The sequence below is a fragment of the Saccoglossus kowalevskii genome, chromosome 16, assembly GCF_978046115.1.
Source record: "Saccoglossus kowalevskii chromosome 16, keSacKowa6.1, whole genome shotgun sequence".
In the NCBI taxonomy this organism is placed as follows: domain Eukaryota; kingdom Metazoa; phylum Hemichordata; class Enteropneusta; family Harrimaniidae; genus Saccoglossus; species Saccoglossus kowalevskii.
Genome location: NC_140656.1, coordinates 465,589 through 487,091, shown reverse-complemented (window position 1 = coordinate 487,091; position 21,503 = coordinate 465,589). Strand labels below are relative to the sequence as shown.

At 34.5% G+C, this 21,503-nt stretch overlaps 1 protein-coding gene and 1 long non-coding RNA gene across 2 annotated transcripts in view; both read right to left on the bottom strand.

Moving 5' to 3' along the window:
* Window positions 1–12,352: 12,352 nt before the first annotated feature.
* Window positions 12,353–14,792, bottom strand: LOC144358244 (uncharacterized). Its single transcript, XR_013421808.2, has 2 exons — window positions 14,210–14,792; window positions 12,353–12,748 (listed from the first exon to the last, which is right to left on the bottom strand). It is a non-coding gene; the product is annotated as an uncharacterized LOC144358244 (long non-coding RNA).
* Window positions 14,793–16,152: 1,360 nt separating this feature from the next.
* Window positions 16,153–21,503, bottom strand: part of LOC102807493 (thioredoxin domain-containing protein 17-like) — a 66,182-nt gene continuing 60,831 nt past the window's right edge. The window contains exons 2-4 of the mRNA XM_085491554.1: window positions 19,769–19,850; window positions 17,310–17,391; window positions 16,153–16,815 (exon numbers count right to left, since the gene is read on the bottom strand). Coding sequence (XP_085347680.1) covers window positions 16,750–16,815; window positions 17,310–17,391; window positions 19,769–19,850 — 230 coding nt within the window. The 3' untranslated portion in view covers window positions 16,153–16,749. The remainder of the gene's footprint in view (window positions 16,816–17,309; window positions 17,392–19,768; window positions 19,851–21,503) is intronic.

Here is a 21,503-nt window from a genome sequence, read left to right as displayed (position 1 = left end):
TACAATGAAAACGAGGTCCTTCGCTCATATTTATAATATAAACGTGGTTTTTCGCTCATATGTATAATATAAACGTGGTCCTTCGCTCATATTTGTCACGTAATCACGGTCCTTCGCTCTTATTTATAATATAATCGTGGTCCTTCGCTCATTTTTATAATATAAACGTCGTCCTTCGCTCATTTTTATCACGTAATCATGGTCCTTCGCTCATATTCATAATATAATCGTGGTCCTTCGCTAATATTTATCACGTAATCGTGGTCCTTCGCTCTTATTTATAATATAAACGTGGTCCTTCGCTCATATTTATAATATAAACGTGGTCCTTCGCTCATATTAATAATATAAACGTGGTCCTTCGATTATATTTATAATATAAACGTGGTCTTTCGCTTATATTTATAATATAAACGTGGTCCTTCGCTCATATTTATCACGTAATCATGGTCCTTCGCTCATATTTATAATATAATCATGGTCCTTCGCTCTTATTTATAATATAAACGTGATCCTTCGCTCATATTTATAATATAAACGTGGTCCTTCGCTCATATTCATAATATAAACGTGATCCTTCGCTCATATGTATAATATAAACGTGGTCCTTCGCTCATATTTATAATATAAACGTGGTCCTTCGGTCATATTTATAATATAAACGTGGTCCTTCGCTCATATGTATAATATAAACGTGGTCCTTCGCTCATATTTATAATATAAACGTGGTCCTTCGCTCATATGTATAATATAAACGTGGTCCTTCGCTCATATGTATAATATAAACGTGGTCCTTCGCTCATATTTGTCACGTAATCACGGTCCTTCGCTCTTATTTATAATATAATCTTGGTCCTTCGCTCATTTTTATAATATAAACGTCGTCCTTCGCTCATTTTTATCACGTAATCATGGTCCTTCGCTCATATTCATAATATAATCGTGGTCCTTCGCTCATATTTATCACGTAATCGTGGTCCTTCGCTCTTATTTATAATATAAACGTGGTCCTTCGCTCATATTTATAATATAAACGTGGTCCTTCGCTCATATTCATAATATAAACGTGGTCCTTCGATTATTTTTATAATATAAAAGTGGTCTTTCGCTCATATTTATAATATAAACGTGGTCCTTCGCTCATATTTATCACCTAATCATGGTCCTTCGCTCATATTTATAATATAATCGTGGTCCTTTGCTCATATTTATAATATAATCGTGGTCCTTCGCTCATTTTTATAATATAAACGTCGACCTTCGCTCATTTTTATTACGTAATCATGGTCCTTCGCTCATATTTATAATATAATCGTGGTCCTTCGCTTATATTTATAATATAATCGTGTCCTTCGCTCTTATTTATAATATAATCGTGGTCCTTCGCTCATATTTATAATATAAACGTGGTCCTTCGCTCATATTTATCACCTAATCATGGTCCTTCGCTCATATTTATAATATAATCATGGTCCTTCGCTCTTATTTATAATATAAATGTGGTCCTTCGCTCATATTTATAATATAAACGTGGTCCTTCGCTCATATTCATAATATAAACGTGGTCCTTCGCTCATATGTATAATATAAACGTGGTCCTTCGCTCATATTCATAATATAAACGTGGTCCTTCGCTCATATGTATAATATAAACGTCGTCCTTCGCTCATATTTATAATATAAACGTCGTCCTTCGCTCATATTTATAATATAAACGTGGTCCTTCGCTCATATGTATAATATAAACGTGGTCCTTCGCTCATATTTATAATATAAACGTGGTCCTTCGCTCATATGTATAATATAAACGTGGTCCTTCGCTCATATGAATAATATAAACGTGGTCCTTCGCTCATATTTGTCACGTAATCACGGTCCTTCGCTCTTATTTATAATATAATCGTGGTCCTTCGCTCATTTTTATAATATAAACGTCGTCCTTCGCTCATTTTTATCACGTAATCATGGTCCTTTGCTCATATTCAAAATATAATCGTGGTCCTTCGCTCATATTTATCACGTAATCGTGGTCCTTTGCTCTTATTTATAATATAAACGTGGTCCTTCGCTCATATTTATAATATAAACGTGGTCCTTCGCTCATATTCATAATATAAACGTGGTCCTTCGATTATATTTATAATATAAACGTGGTCTTTCGCTTATATTTATAATATAAACGTGGTCCTTCGCTCATATTTATCACCTAATCATGGTCCTTCGCTCATATTTATAATATAATCATGGTCCTTCGCTCTTATTTATAATATCAATGTGGTCCTTCGCTCATATTTATAATATAAACGTGGTCCTTCGCTCATATTCATAATATAAACGTGGTCCTTCGCTCATATGTATAATATAAACGTGGTCCTTCGCTCATATTTATAATATAATCGTGGTCCTTCGCTCATATTTGTCACGTAATCACGGTCCTTCGCTCTTATTTATAATATAATCTTGGTCCTTCGCTCATTTTTATAATATAAACGTCGTCCTTCGCTCATTTTTATCACGTAATCATGGTCCTTCGCTCATATTAATAATATAATCGTGGTCCTTCGCTCATATTTATCACGTAATCGTGGTCCTTCGCTCTTATTTATAATATAAACGTGGTCCTTCGCTCATATTTATAATATAAACGTGGTCCTTCGCTCATATTCATAATATAAACGTGGTCCTTCGATTATTTTTATAATATAAACGTGGTCTTTCGCTCATATTTATAATATAAACGTGGTCCTTCGCTCATATTTATCACCTAATCATGGTCCTTCGCTCATATTTATAATATAATCATGGTCCTTCGCTCATATTTATAATATAATCGTGGTCCTTCGCTTATATTTATAATATAATCGTGTCCTTCGCTCTTATTTATAATATAATCGTGGTCCTTCGCTCATATTTATAATATAAACGTGGTCCATCGCTCATTTTTATCACGTAATCATGGTCCTTCGCTCATATTTGTCACGTAATCACGGTCCTTCGCGCTTATTTATAATATAATCGTGGTCCTTCGCTCAATTTTATAATATAATCGTGGTCCTTCGCTCATATTTATAATATAATCGTGGTCCTTCGCTTATATTTATAATATAATCGTGTCGTTCGCTCTTATTTATAATATAATCGTGGTCCTTCGCTCATATTTATAATATAAACGTGGTCCATCGCTCATTTTTATCACGTAATCATGGTCCTTCGCTCATATTTGTCACGTAATCACGGTCCTTCGCGCTTATTTATAATATAATCGTGGTCCTTCGCTCAATTTTATAATATAATCGTGGTCCTTCGCTAATATTTATAATATAATCGTGGTCCTTTGCTCATTTTTATAATATAAACGTCGACCTTCGCTCATTTTTATTACGTAATCATGGTCCTTCGCTCATATTTATAATATAATCGTGGTCCTTCGCTCATATTTATAATATAAACGTGGTCCATCGCTCATTTTTATCACGTAATCATGGTCCTTCGCTCATATTTGTCACGTAATCACGGTCCTTCGCGCTTATTTATAATATAATCGTGGTCCTTCGCTCATATTTATAATATAATCGTGTCCTTCGCTCTTATTTATAATATAATCGTGGTCCTTCGCTCATATTTATAATATAAACGTGGTCCATCGCTCATTTTTATCACGTAATCATGGTCCTTCGCTCATATTTGTCACGTAATCACGGTCCTTCGCGCTTATTTATAATATAATCGTGGTCCTTCGCTCATATTTATAATATAATCGTGTCCTTCGCTTATATTTATAATATAAACGTGGTCCTTCGCTCATATTTATCACCTAATCATGGTCCTTCGCTCATATTTATAATATAATCATGGTCCTTCGCTCTTATTTATAATATAAATGTGGTCCTTCGCTCATATTTATAATATAAACGTGGTCCTTCGCTCATATTCATAATATAAACGTGGTCCTTCGCTCATATGTATAATATAAACGTGGTCCTTCGCTCATATTTATAATATAATCGTGGTCCTTCGCTCATATTTGTCACGTAATCACGGTCCTTCGCTCTTATTTATAATATAATCTTGGTCCTTCGCTCATTTTTATAATATAAACGTCGTCCTTCGCTCATTTTTATCACGTAATCATGGTCCTTCGCTCATATTCATAATATAATCGTGGTCCTTCGCTCATATTTATCACGTAATCGTGGTCCTTCGCTCTTATTTATAATATAAACGTGGTCCTTCGCTCATATTTATAATATAAACGTGGTCCTTCGTTCATATTCATAATATAAACGTGGTCCTTCGATTATTTTTATAATATAAACGTGGTCTTTCGCTCATATTTATAATATAAACGTGGTCCTTCGCTCATATTTATCACCTAATCATGGTCCTTCGCTCATATTTATAATATAATCATGGTCCTTCGCTCATATTTATAATATAATCGTGGTCCTTCGCTTATATTTATAATATAATCGTGTCCTTCGCTCTTATTTATAATATAATCGTGGTCCTTCGCTCATATTTATAATATAAACGTGGTCCATCGCTCATTTTTATCACGTAATCATGGTCCTTCGCTCATATTTGTCACGTAATCACGGTCCTTCGCGCTTATTTATAATATAATCGTGGTCCTTCGCTCAATTTTATAATATAATCGTGGTCCTTCGCTCATATTTATAATATAATCGTGGTCCTTCGCTTATATTTATAATATAATCGTGTCCTTCGCTCTTATTTATAATATAATCGTGGTCCTTCGCTCATATTTATAATATAAACGTGGTCCATCGCTCATTTTTATCACGTAATCATGGTCCTTCGCTCATATTTGTCACGTAATCAAGGTCCTTCGCGCTTATTTATAATATAATCGTGGTCCTTCGCTCAATTTTATAATATAATCGTGGTCCTTCGCTCATATTTATAATATAATCGTGCTCGTTCGCTCATATTTATAGTTTAATCGTGGTGATTCGCTCATTTTTATCTCGTAATCATGGTCATTCGCTCATATTTACAATGAAAACGAGGTCCTTCGCTCATATTTATAATATAAACGTGGTTTTTCGCTCATATGTATAATATAAACGTGGTCCTTCGCTCATATTTGTCACGTAATCACGGTCCTTCGCTCTTATTTATAATATAATCGTGGTCCTTCGCTCATTTTTATAATATAAACGTCGTCCTTCGCTCATTTTTATCACGTAATCATGGTCCTTCGCTCATATTCATAATATAATCGTGGTCCTTCGCTAATATTTATCACGTAATCGTGGTCCTTCGCTCTTATTTATAATATAAACGTGGTCCTTCGCTCATATTTATAATATAAACGTGGTCCTTCGCTCATATTAATAATATAAACGTGGTCCTTCGATTATATTTATAATATAAACGTGGTCTTTCGCTTATATTTATAATATAAACGTGGTCCTTCGCTCATATTTATCACGTAATCATGGTCCTTCGCTCATATTTATAATATAATCATGGTCCTTCGCTCTTATTTATAATATAAACGTGATCCTTCGCTCATATTTATAATATAAACGTGGTCCTTCGCTCATATTCATAATATAAACGTGATCCTTCGCTCATATGTATAATATAAACGTGGTCCTTCGCTCATATTTATAATATAAACGTGGTCCTTCGGTCATATTTATAATATAAACGTGGTCCTTCGCTCATATGTATAATATAAACGTGGTCCTTCGCTCATATTTATAATATAAACGTGGTCCTTCGCTCATATGTATAATATAAACGTGGTCCTTCGCTCATATGTATAATATAAACGTGGTCCTTCGCTCATATTTGTCACGTAATCACGGTCCTTCGCTCTTATTTATAATATAATCTTGGTCCTTCGCTCATTTTTATAATATAAACGTCGTCCTTCGCTCATTTTTATCACGTAATCATGGTCCTTCGCTCATATTCATAATATAATCGTGGTCCTTCGCTCATATTTATCACGTAATCGTGGTCCTTCGCTCTTATTTATAATATAAACGTGGTCCTTCGCTCATATTTATAATATAAACGTGGTCCTTCGCTCATATTCATAATATAAACGTGGTCCTTCGATTATTTTTATAATATAAAAGTGGTCTTTCGCTCATATTTATAATATAAACGTGGTCCTTCGCTCATATTTATCACCTAATCATGGTCCTTCGCTCATATTTATAATATAATCGTGGTCCTTTGCTCATATTTATAATATAATCGTGGTCCTTCGCTCATTTTTATAATATAAACGTCGACCTTCGCTCATTTTTATTACGTAATCATGGTCCTTCGCTCATATTTATAATATAATCGTGGTCCTTCGCTTATATTTATAATATAATCGTGTCCTTCGCTCTTATTTATAATATAATCGTGGTCCTTCGCTCATATTTATAATATAAACGTGGTCCTTCGCTCATATTTATCACCTAATCATGGTCCTTCGCTCATATTTATAATATAATCATGGTCCTTCGCTCTTATTTATAATATAAATGTGGTCCTTCGCTCATATTTATAATATAAACGTGGTCCTTCGCTCATATTCATAATATAAACGTGGTCCTTCGCTCATATGTATAATATAAACGTGGTCCTTCGCTCATATTCATAATATAAACGTGGTCCTTCGCTCATATGTATAATATAAACGTCGTCCTTCGCTCATATTTATAATATAAACGTCGTCCTTCGCTCATATTTATAATATAAACGTGGTCCTTCGCTCATATGTATAATATAAACGTGGTCCTTCGCTCATATTTATAATATAAACGTGGTCCTTCGCTCATATGTATAATATAAACGTGGTCCTTCGCTCATATGAATAATATAAACGTGGTCCTTCGCTCATATTTGTCACGTAATCACGGTCCTTCGCTCTTATTTATAATATAATCGTGGTCCTTCGCTCATTTTTATAATATAAACGTCGTCCTTCGCTCATTTTTATCACGTAATCATGGTCCTTTGCTCATATTCAAAATATAATCGTGGTCCTTCGCTCATATTTATCACGTAATCGTGGTCCTTTGCTCTTATTTATAATATAAACGTGGTCCTTCGCTCATATTTATAATATAAACGTGGTCCTTCGCTCATATTCATAATATAAACGTGGTCCTTCGATTATATTTATAATATAAACGTGGTCTTTCGCTTATATTTATAATATAAACGTGGTCCTTCGCTCATATTTATCACCTAATCATGGTCCTTCGCTCATATTTATAATATAATCATGGTCCTTCGCTCTTATTTATAATATCAATGTGGTCCTTCGCTCATATTTATAATATAAACGTGGTCCTTCGCTCATATTCATAATATAAACGTGGTCCTTCGCTCATATGTATAATATAAACGTGGTCCTTCGCTCATATTTATAATATAATCGTGGTCCTTCGCTCATATTTGTCACGTAATCACGGTCCTTCGCTCTTATTTATAATATAATCTTGGTCCTTCGCTCATTTTTATAATATAAACGTCGTCCTTCGCTCATTTTTATCACGTAATCATGGTCCTTCGCTCATATTAATAATATAATCGTGGTCCTTCGCTCATATTTATCACGTAATCGTGGTCCTTCGCTCTTATTTATAATATAAACGTGGTCCTTCGCTCATATTTATAATATAAATGTGGTCCTTCGCTCATATTCATAATATAAACGTGGTCCTTCGATTATTTTTATAATATAAACGTGGTCTTTCGCTCATATTTATAATATAAACGTGGTCCTTCGCTCATATTTATCACCTAATCATGGTCCTTCGCTCATATTTATAATATAATCATGGTCCTTCGCTCATATTTATAATATAATCGTGGTCCTTCGCTTATATTTATAATATAATCGTGTCCTTCGCTCTTATTTATAATATAATCGTGGTCCTTCGCTCATATTTATAATATAAACGTGGTCCATCGCTCATTTTTATCACGTAATCATGGTCCTTCGCTCATATTTGTCACGTAATCACGGTCCTTCGCGCTTATTTATAATATAATCGTGGTCCTTCGCTCAATTTTATAATATAATCGTGGTCCTTCGCTCATATTTATAATATAATCGTGGTCCTTCGCTTATATTTATAATATAATCGTGTCGTTCGCTCTTATTTATAATATAATCGTGGTCCTTCGCTCATATTTATAATATAAACGTGGTCCATCGCTCATTTTTATCACGTAATCATGGTCCTTCGCTCATATTTGTCACGTAATCACGGTCCTTCGCGCTTATTTATAATATAATCGTGGTCCTTCGCTCAATTTTATAATATAATCGTGGTCCTTCGCTCATATTTATAATATAATCGTGGTCCTTTGCTCATTTTTATAATATAAACGTCGACCTTCGCTCATTTTTATTACGTAATCATGGTCCTTCGCTCATATTTATAATATAATCGTGGTCCTTCGCTCATATTTATAATATAAACGTGGTCCATCGCTCATTTTTATCACGTAATCATGGTCCTTCGCTCATATTTGTCACGTAATCACGGTCCTTCGCGCTTATTTATAATATAATCGTGGTCCTTCGCTCATATTTATAATATAATCGTGTCCTTCGCTCTTATTTATAATATAATCGTGGTCCTTCGCTCATATTTATAATATAAACGTGGTCCATCGCTCATTTTTATCACGTAATCATGGTCCTTCGCTCATATTTGTCACGTAATCACGGTCCTTCGCGCTTATTTATAATATAATCGTGGTCCTTCGCTCATATTTATAATATAATCGTGTCCTTCGCTTATATTTATAATATAAACGTGGTCCTTCGCTCATATTTATCACCTAATCATGGTCCTTCGCTCATATTTATAATATAATCATGGTCCTTCGCTCTTATTTATAATATAAATGTGGTCCTTCGCTCATATTTATAATATAAACGTGGTCCTTCGCTCATATTCATAATATAAACGTGGTCCTTCGCTCATATGTATAATATAAACGTGGTCCTTCGCTCATATTTATAATATAATCGTGGTCCTTCGCTCATATTTGTCACGTAATCACGGTCCTTCGCTCTTATTTATAATATAATCTTGGTCCTTCGCTGATTTTTATAATATAAACGTCGTCCTTCGCTCATTTTTATCACGTAATCATGGTCCTTCGCTCATATTCATAATATAATCGTGGTCCTTCGCTCATATTTATCACGTAATCGTGGTCCTTCGCTCTTATTTATAATATAAACGTGGTCCTTCGCTCATATTTATAATATAAACGTGGTCCTTCGCTCATATTCATAATATAAACGTGGTCCTTCGATTATTTTTATAATATAAACGTGGTCTTTCGCTCATATTTATAATATAAACGTGGTCCTTCGCTCATATTTATCACCTAATCATGGTCCTTCGCTCATATTTATAATATAATCATGGTCCTTCGCTCATATTTATAATATAATCGTGGTCCTTCGCTTATATTTATAATATAATCGTGTCCTTCGCTCTTATTTATAATATAATCGTGGTCCTTCGCTCATATTTATAATATAAACGTGGTCCATCGCTCATTTTTATCACGTAATCATGGTCCTTCGCTCATATTTGTCACGTAATCACGGTCCTTCGCGCTTATTTATAATATAATCGTGGTCCTTCGCTCAATTTTATAATATAATCGTGGTCCTTCGCTCATATTTATAATATAATCGTGGTCCTTCGCTTATATTTATAATATAATCGTGTCGTTCGCTCTTATTTATAATATAATCGTGGTCCTTCGCTCATATTTATAATATAAACGTGGTCCATCGCTCATTTTTATCACGTAATCATGGTCCTTCGCTCATATTTGTCACGTAATCACGGTCCTTCGCGCTTATTTATAATATAATCGTGGTCCTTCGCTCAATTTTATAATATAATCGTGGTCCTTCGCTCATATTTATAATATAATCGTGGTCCTTTGCTCATTTTTATAATATAAACGTCGACCTTCGCTCATTTTTATTACGTAATCATGGTCCTTCGCTCATATTTATAATATAATCGTGGTCCTTCGCTCATATTTATAATATAAACGTGGTCCATCGCTCATTTTTATCACGTAATCATGGTCCTTCGCTCATATTTGTCACGTAATCACGGTCCTTCGCGCTTATTTATAATATAATCGTGGTCCTTCGCTCATATTTATAATATAATCGTGTCCTTCGCTCTTATTTATAATATAATCGTGGTCCTTCGCTCATATTTATAATATAAACGTGGTCCATCGCTCATTTTTATCACGTAATCATGGTCCTTCGCTCATATTTGTCACGTAATCACGGTCCTTCGCGCTTATTTATAATATAATCGTGGTCCTTCGCTCATATTTATAATATAATCGTGTCCTTCGCTTATATTTATAATATAAACGTGGTCCTTCGCTCATATTTATCACCTAATCATGGTCCTTCGCTCATATTTATAATATAATCATGGTCCTTCGCTCTTATTTATAATATAAATGTGGTCCTTCGCTCATATTTATAATATAAACGTGGTCCTTCGCTCATATTCATAATATAAACGTGGTCCTTCGCTCATATGTATAATATAAACGTGGTCCTTCGCTCATATTTATAATATAATCGTGGTCCTTCGCTCATATTTGTCACGTAATCACGGTCCTTCGCTCTTATTTATAATATAATCTTGGTCCTTCGCTCATTTTTATAATATAAACGTCGTCCTTCGCTCATTTTTATCACGTAATCATGGTCCTTCGCTCATATTCATAATATAATCGTGGTCCTTCGCTCATATTTATCACGTAATCGTGGTCCTTCGCTCTTATTTATAATATAAACGTGGTCCTTCGCTCATATTTATAATATAAACGTGGTCCTTCGTTCATATTCATAATATAAACGTGGTCCTTCGATTATTTTTATAATATAAACGTGGTCTTTCGCTCATATTTATAATATAAACGTGGTCCTTCGCTCATATTTATCACCTAATCATGGTCCTTCGCTCATATTTATAATATAATCATGGTCCTTCGCTCATATTTATAATATAATCGTGGTCCTTCGCTTATATTTATAATATAATCGTGTCCTTCGCTCTTATTTATAATATAATCGTGGTCCTTCGCTCATATTTATAATATAAACGTGGTCCATCGCTCATTTTTATCACGTAATCATGGTCCTTCGCTCATATTTGTCACGTAATCACGGTCCTTCGCGCTTATTTATAATATAATCGTGGTCCTTCGCTCAATTTTATAATATAATCGTGGTCCTTCGCTCATATTTATAATATAATCGTGGTCCTTCGCTTATATTTATAATATAATCGTGTCCTTCGCTCTTATTTATAATATAATCGTGGTCCTTCGCTCATATTTATAATATAAACGTGGTCCATCGCTCATTTTTATCACGTAATCATGGTCCTTCGCTCATATTTGTCACGTAATCAAGGTCTTTCGCGCTTATTTATAATATAATCGTGGTCCTTCGCTCAATTTTATAATATAATCGTGGTCCTTCGCTCATATTTATAATATAATCGTTGTCCTTTGCTCATTTTTATAATATAAACGTCGACCTTCGCTCATTTTTATTACGTAATCATGGTCCTTCGCTCATATTTATAATATAATCGTAGTCCTTCGCTCATATTTATAATATAAACGTGGTCCATCGCTCATTTTTATCACGTAATCATGGTCCTTCGCTCATATTTGTCACGTAATCACGGTCCTTCGCGCTTATTTATAATATAATCGTGGTCCTTCGCTCATATTTATAATATAATCGTGTCCTTCGCTCTTATTTATAATATAATCGTGGTCCTTCGCTCATATTTATAATATAAACGTGGTCCATCGCTCATTTTTATCACGTAATCATGGTCCTTCGCTCATATTTGTCACGTAATCACGGTCCTTCGCGCTTATTTATAATATAATCGTGGTCCTTCGCTCAATTTTATAATATAATCGTGGTCCTTCGCTCATATTTATAATATAATCGTGGTCCTTCGCTCATTTTTATAATATAAACGTCGACCTTCGCTCATTTTTATTACGTAATCATGGTCCTTCGCTCATATTTATAATATAATCGTGGTCCTTCGCTCATATTTATAATATAATCGTGCTCGTTCGCTCATATTTATAGTTTAATCGTGGTGATTCGCTCATTTTTATCACGTAATCATGGTCATTCGCTCATATTTACAATAAAAACGAGGTCTTTCGCTCATATTTATAATATAATTGTGGTCCTTTGCTTTTTTATTATTTTTGTAAATTTTATCGCTACTGCATAATTTGTGAACAAATGCAACGTATAACAACGTAATTCGTATCAGCGTTTTATTGTCATTACACCCATTTAAGTCCTTCGGTCTTTCGGTTAGGTCCTTCGGTCCTTCGCGGTCCTTCGTTTTAGTGAGTACCTTTTTTAATGCTGCCACTGCGGTCTCTGCTCTTATGACGTAATCAGTTACAGACTCGCTTGACTGCTTCATGAGCGACGTCAATTCAGTGTATAATGCTATAGGACACACGGTTTACCTGTGCCTGCATAGTGAGTTCTCAGAATTCGTAGTGATTTTCTGCCATCGTCCGAAGCATCTCCCATCACAAGGGAAAGACTCTTGTCATCAATAAATTGAATCAGCTCAGCAAAAGCATCCTCGTTCTTGGCTTCGTCCACCTCCTCGCCTTTCGGTTTCAAGATGGTTTCTTTCAGTTTCTGTAAACGCATGTAACTGAGAAATTAGACTTCCCATTTTCCCGTTCCCATATTTCCGTTCATCCCCATCGAACATCAATCGCCCATATCTTCCATGAAGACCTATACTGGGCCCATAACCTGTCACAGGAGCGGGGTTAGCCATGATGGGGGGAAATAATCAAAGATATTATAGTCAGGGAAAATAAACTACATCAACGATAAGTTCGCGCCATTAACCGGAAATAGAACTTGAACATCCGGGGACTTTTATTATATCCAACTGTAGGTGGCGCTAGACTGCACCTGTATACAGAGTTATTACAGTACAATACAATTTAGACAAGAGAACTGGTGATGGTTGTAGAGCCATAACTGCCTCAGCTCAAAGATTGTTATGTAATACATGGGAATGTGAAGGAGAATGTATTGTAGTGTTACCTCTGTGTAATTTACAATATATCTGAATTAACCTTCACTGTGAAGGACAATATGGGAGTTGACTTAAATTTTGCGAAATAGTAGTAGTAGAATTTCCAGATAAGCAATCGACACATTGTGGGATATCAAAATATGGATAATAAACAGGAAGTGATATTTCCAGAGATGTAGTTGGAATTGAAGCAAAGGAGTGGCCTATTAATCCATGAAACATACTCGCACATATATGTACATATCATCTTGTCTTATTGTGTGTGGGCAAAGCTGTCATGCACACAATCGGAAAAATATGTTATTACTGTAAATAATTATGAACAATGAAAACTGAAATTTAGAAAAAACTATGAACAATTAATAAGGAAAATATGTGATTTGCTGTACAGTTTCCAGAAAATTATTACAAGTCCCAGAAGTGCATAGAGTCGTCAAAACGTACAGTTTGGTGATAGTTGGGAATGATACCAAGATTTAAGAATTCCACGAAAACATCACAATGTTCTTTTAACACATGAAACAGATGTGCATTGGTCGAACTTTGTATGGTTTCAATAGGCATACAAGCACCTGTATATATTTTGACAATAAACCCCTCATTCACATTGTGCAAATACAAACAAGACATTAAACCTTCGTGATAGTAACAAGTAAGTGTTGTATAAACCCGAATGAAAAGTCCAGAGTCACAGTGAATACTTCTAGCGAGTTACCCCTCTAAAACGGCATTACTTTGCCGATGACATTGAACATTGCTCTTCCATAAATCAGCAGTTTCCATCTTCAAATAATCAAAATAACCTTGACACCCTGGCGAAGCATGTCAATTGTTTCACAACAACTGTCCCAAGGAATTTTTGTTTTCTCAATTTCTCAAGATAAATGTCCCAAGGTTGTTTTGTTTACTAGAAGGACATGCCTTTTGGCAGCATTTCTTGTATAAATCTCTATTGCACAAACAAGTAGCAGATACTGTTACTGAAGCACATAATTTGCATGAATTTTTCTCCACGGCCATTCACGCAAACTGCAAACAAAGTATTTTACCTCATCCATAGTTGTTGACACTTTGCAACCGCTTTGATGGATGTATTGTGACGTATTTTGAGCCCGGATTCTGACCTTGCATTCTGGCTACATTTACTGCTCTTTCATACCAATTCAATTTCCTTTCATTATTACATTCAAATTTCATGATATTTAATATTTAAAACAAACTTTATTTCACAGTCACTTTAGTTTTCACTTTTCTAAAATTATTTTACTGATCAAAAGACTTTTCACTCCCATCATGCAATCTTCCATAGTACTTCCGCAGACACAGTGGCGATCGCCAACATAACTCCAAATAACCTCGCTCTCAGGAGCTGAGAAATCACAGCTACATTCTAACAGTTTCACATAGTAAATATCATTCATTTAATTATCACATGTACTCCAGCTGTGGCTTAATGTACCAGTGCTAGGGTAACCTGTGCATTGTCGGATGTGATCGGGGAGGCCGTCCACACCAGCCGGGTGCAGAATATTGATGGGAGTGAAAATACCCTTGAAATTGCTTAGATCAGTCGTGATCATTGTTAGACACTATCCGTTGAACACATGAGAGCCCGAAAAGTCAATCGATCTATGTCTGACTTTATTTGAGTGGGAACTCATGACGTTATAGGCTACTCTGACACTGGCAGTGAGTTGAAGTGAAGTGCTGTACTGTGTGGATTGCCCAAAGTAATATCTTGGCTTGAAACAACGCAGTACGATATCCTGTCATCAGGCGTGGTACAGCTACAGCGACTGAAGTGTTGCAGTTCTGAATGATAATTACTAAAAAGAAACACTAGACTGTTGGTGGATCAAAATCAATATTACTGTTTACTTAACCGGAAATCACGGTTTTAGTGCTTTCGTTTGAGAACTGTTTAGTGTCTAAAATGTCTGTCGAAATTGTCAGTTGGAATCGTGCGTAACAACCCTGTAGATGTTGGCTCTACAATGAAGTGTTAACTCTACGATTTTATAATCAAGAATACTGATAACTAATTTTTTGCTGGTGTGGTTACTTGATCATTGATAGTGTGACTGCAGATTGTCGCGTGCCGGGGGCGCGGTTCACAGTGGTCCACCACTTTCATGGGTGAATGTTGTTTTTTTAACGCGTGACGCGCCCCGCCCGAGCCTTTGTCAAAAATTGCTTAAACTCAAGTATGTCGGATATTACATATACTAACTACAACATTTACAGTATTGTATTACAGTACCTTGGTGGTAAGTAGCCGAACAACTGAGCATTTTTGTATATTCAATTGTAATTGACTTTTCAGGGTCTTAGGTGTCATTAAGTTCACAATACAACTTTGCATTTAAGAACCTTCTAACGTACATGACGATTCTTTATATTTGCCATTAAGTATAATGCGATGCTTCAGAAAATGTAAATGTGAAGGTACCCCACCTACGTAGTCTAATACCCTGCAATCCTCCGTTCTTCAGACAGAAAAGAGCTGTTGTTTGCAAAGAAGGACAGCAGTTAACAAGCATAATACATGGCATTTGTGTGACATACATAGTCTTTGTCATACCACGGTGTTATATATTACTTATTGCCTCCTCTCCAAAATGTGCTGTCAAAACCTTCCCACTTCACATAGATAGGACTAGGTTTGCATAATGTGACAGTCCATCTCAACAACGTCCGTAATTTTCACTGACATGTGGTTTTGTTTGCCTTTTGTGTGAGTAAATATGTTACCATGGCGACCCTGCTATGTCAGTGACTGTTGTTATAAACCTTGGATTTTGTCAGTTAACTTTTCTAAAACTTACCTATTCTGTATTTAGTAGTTCATCATCGGCATGGGGTTAAGCTCATCATCGCATATAGTAAGACATTCTGCTCCAAAAACAGTTGTTCAGTTTTATGATTCCTGATTGTTTCCATAACATGATTAGCATGCACACACCCTTCATACACACATACGTATTTATGCATGTTGAATGTTATGTATATTTTAATCTCCCATCTGCAATACATGTTATGACTAAAATGGCAGTAAAATTAACCAACAGTATAAAGTAAATTTGTGATATGAATAATACTTAGCCTCACAGCACCACTGATCACAATGACATAGCGAACATAATCAGCTACAAATTAAAGTTATGCAGTATTTTATAATTTCGAATTAATACACATGCTTGTATAGAAGTCCAGCATACTCTTTGTTATTAGTTTGTAATAATTCAATTTTACTGATGCATTTATCTAATGCAAATATATGGTTGTCCAATTCAGTGAACGATGACTAGCGCCCTCAGTGTTCATCCATTGTCCAGTAAAATAACTACACAAGATCACTGGATTAATTAAGGCATTTTTGGCAAATATATAAACAGTATATGTTATAGAATAGTATCTGTAAACCATATACTGCCTTCTCATATCCATACTTATACAATGACACTAAACACCAAAGAGAATTTCGCTACAATGCCTTACAAGATTGCACATCTAATAATGTAAATTCTGTTTTGTCTAGAATATTGACTGCTGAAACAGCTGATATATATCGTTTTCATCTATGCCAGTGTCATCCACTGATAAATTTCTTGACGAGTTCTTCATTCTTGCACTCAATATTGTCCAACTTTTGCCTCTGAAAAAATCAAAAGTAAAAATAGACACGTGATGTCTTATAACAGGCACGTGATTATAACTATCCCTTATAAGGCTATACTTGAATGTGGTCACATTAAATATGCTAATACAATATCTATGACGTCACACTTGTTTTAGTATTGTGCGAGTATGCATGTACAGTGATTGACAAGAACCTGTCGGTCGCAAACGAAGATAAAATAACATTGTTATGCACTGTTGTTATTAAATATACCTGCACGTGTCCTGTTATGGGCAATGTTGCCACAGCAAATCGTGAGATTTTGATCAGTGATTTACAAACAGTCACAGTGCGACGGCATATAGGCAATTAATTATCTTTAATATTCCGACAACAGTCATGTAGTGTATATTGTACTTTTATTTTGTCATAATTAGTGGACAGCTTTCAGCCTGTTTATGTCATGCTATGGCACCTGACACCTACCAGCTTTTGGTACGTTTATGTGAGTTATGTTATACAGTACATACCGTGGACAGCTTCATTAACATTGGGATTTCTGGAATTGCTATGTCAGGAAGATTCTTAAAGGCATTGTCAGCGCAATTCCATCTGTAAATACAAAACAAAATATTACAAATAATACAATATTTCACCACTAAAAGATAAACCAGTATTATTGCCATGACTTCAAATTAGAGTTTACACACACAAACAATAATATAAAAAACATAGTTGAACTCTGGTGATCTTGCCCTTAGTTCCCTTTGTTATATAATATTATTCCATTTATCATCGTTTGTTTCAATATGAATATGCATTGTCATAATTAATTTTAATACAAATACAAGTTATGGAGTTGAAACAACAGTGGGGAATCAGTCTACCGAATGTCCTTGATAGATGTAAATATCTTACAAAAACATTGGTGCCTAATTTGTTTAATTATTTTAAGGGACATAATTTCCAGCTTTATTCAAAGTAATTCAGATTTTTTAGTATAAAACAAAAAGGTGCTGCATTTAGACGTGAAAAGATTCATAAACCATGCAAGATATTATAAAATCTTAGCTGGCTTTTGCCCAATTATTTTGTATAGGTGTCTGTCAAAAATTAATGATTCACTGAGACAAATATGAACTGCCTTATTATATTTATTGTGTGACTACTATATTATTTGAAAAGTAAACAAAAACTCCCTCTATGAATACCTATCATGTTGCAAGCTCTGCTTTCTAATGCAAATTTTAGTTAGTTGGTGCCCAGTGGAGAGAGAAGTACTTTGCTTCCTGAGAATCTACATCTTCAAACACTGCAATCTTTGTTTTTAAAGTGCATTTTAAAATTACTATTATAAAAGCTCTATCATTCTGTTCTAGTAGCTGAAACATATTCCTGTGAATTTTCATTTCCATTTTTTTCAAAATGTGGATGCAATGTTTTGCTTTTTATAATTTGTTTATGTATTGTTTTTGATTTGATAACTTTGAACTAAACAGATTTTATATTAGCTTCAGATCTTGAAATTCAGTCTAGTATTCCCATGGGATTTGGGAGATACATTACCTAGGATATTATTACAAGATGAATGATTTGCTTCATTGAACACATAAAACAATGCATATTTCCACTGAGATCAGTGACCTATGATGTGTATCGCCAGTGATCAGTCAAGTAGAAACAGTCAAAATATTTTCACAATTTTTGCATGATATTTTCATACAGGACATCTGTCATTCATACTCAGGGAAGACTTTATACTGATGAATACGGTGACCAAGTTTGAGGTTTGGACTAGAATTAGTAAAGTTATTGTGCACACAATGACAATTATTAATGACAACGATGACAACGACAACGCCGGACAACAACGACAACGCCGGACAGAAATTTGTCCCTTAATATACCTTTCCTTCCCGTCTTTGATGTTACGGGCAAGGTAAAAAGCTGTGACACAAAACATTTTTATTCTGTTAATTGTTGTGATTTTATTGTCATTCATAGTAATCTAATGTATACCATGATGTTTATGGGTATTATAACGTAATATATTGAATAGCTTGAGTTTATGATATCTGTGTTCAGATTGAAATGTGACAATCCGATCATTAGCAAAAACAGCATTTGTCATTACGATGCAATTGGTACGTATATTTGAAAACTGTATACTAGTAAACAATCGTACACTTGAACATTGCTCAAAGATACTATGACAATGGCATTGAGTAATAATTTAATAATGTGATTGACTTTAATAAACATGGCTTTATAATAGTTGTGACTTGTGCAAATTATGGAGAAGCACAAATAATGACAATTTTAATGTAACATGTATCATTGTTTATCTGAAATAAAGAATCATATAGTGGCACTCAATGTTTGTCTATGCCATGGGGCAATTAAACCTGCCAAAGAGTGATACTTATATTAGAATTTATCATGCGTCATCTCGATTTCACAAGAAAACATACTAATCCCGTGACCATAAGTCACACATTCTTTGCTGGGAGACGTTGGTTTTTGTTGGATTCCACTTTGCATAACAGAAAATATTAAGTCATTAGTTATCCCTTCCAGTGTTCTGAAAGGGGACTAAATAATCTAGTTTCATTAATTTGTTTTATTCATTTAGTAATTTTAAATCAAAAGAATCATTGTTTTTTTTATCTACTTTATTTTAGTTTATCTCATCTTGTAATTGGGACCCGCCTGTTATATTGGAAGATAATTGAATAAAAAAACGTAAATATTTGTGTTTAGCATAAATCCTTTTTATTCAAGAAAGTAATGACATCTTAATTTGAGTCATTCCTTTCTGCTGACTTTTTTTTATTTCAAATAGCGACTTTAACGGAATGACTGCAAAACTCAGTTTTCATGGATAGATAATTATCAAATATAGAAATCAAAATACAATGTTTTTGTATGGCTTTATTCGACAGCGTGGATGATTAAATACTTGTGATAGGTCAAGTAAAACGAAACTTACGCTTTTTGGTCTCCTACGATGCAGAGGATGAAGACAGATCCTTCTGGTGCAACATCCAGGCCTTTTTCAATGACTGGGTCAGCTACAACAATAATTAATACTAGATTAATAATTTATTCCAAGATCTGGTCCTGACGTATTTTGAAAATATCACAACATTTTCTATATGTGCAATGCGATACAGTACAACATTTCAATAGGGAAAATACAGACTTCAATCACTTGGCGGACCTCGCATAATACACCACACTATAGTAATAACTATATTACTAGCATTTGTACCAAGCGACCGGCTATAACCACATTACTAGCATCAGTACCAACCTAGTAGCAATAACCACTTTACTAGCATTAGTACCAAGCTAGTAGCAATAACAACATTACTAGCATTAGTACCAACCTAGTAGCAATAACCACATTACTAGCATTAGTACCAAGCTAGTAGCAATAACCACTTTACTAGCATTAGTACCAAGCTAGTAGCAATAACAACATTACTAGCATTAGTACCAAGCTAGTAGCAATAACCACATTACTAGCATTAGTACCAAGCTAGTAGCAATAAACACATTACTAGCATTAGTACCAAGCTAGTAGCAATAACCACATTACTAGTATTAGTACCAAGCTAGTAGCAATAACCACTTTACTAGCATTAGTACTAAGATGGTAGCAATAACAACATTACTAGCATTAGTACCAAACTAGTAGCAAAAACCATATTACTAGCATTAGCACCAAGCTAGTAGCAATAACCACTTTACTAGCATTAGTACCAAGCTAGTAGCAATAACAACATTACTAGCATTAGTACCAAGCTAGTAGCAATAACCACATTACTAGCATTATTACCAAGCTAGTAGCAATAACCACTTTACTAGCATTAGTACTAAGCTGGTAGCAATAACCACATTACTAGAATTAGTACCAAACTAGTAGCAATAACCATATTACTAGCATTAGTACCAAACTAGTAGCAATAACCATATTACTAGCATTAGTACCAAGCTGGCAGCAATAACCACATTACTAGCATTAGTACCAAGCTGGTAGCAATAACCACATTACTACCAAGCTGGTAGCAATAACCACATTACTAGCATTAGCACCAAGCTAATGGCAATAACCACATTACTAACATTAGTACCAAACTAGTAGCAATAACCACTTTACTAGCATTAGTAACAAGCTAGTGGCAATAAGCACTTTACTAGCATTAGTACCAAGCTAGTAGCAATAACCACATTACTAGCATTAGTACCAAGCTAGTAGAAATAACCACTTTACTAGCATTAGTACTAAGCTGGTAGCAATAACCACATTACTAGCATTAGTACCAAACTAGTAGCAATAACCATATTACTAGCATTAGTACTAAGCTAGTAGCAATAACCACATTACTACCAAGCTACTAGCAATAACCACATTACTAGCATTAGTACCAAGCTAGTAGCAATAACCACATTACTAGCATTAGTACCAAGCTAGTAGCAATAATCACATTACTACCAAGCTATTAGCAATAACCACATTACTAGCATTAGTAGCAAGCTGGCAGCAATAACCACATTACTAGCATTACTACCAAGCTATTAGCAATAACCACATTACTAGCATTAGTACCAAGCTGGCAGCAATAACCACATTACTACCAAGCTATTAGCAATAACCACATTACTAGCATTAGTACCAAGCTGGTAGCAATAACCACATTACTACCAAGCTGGTAGCAATA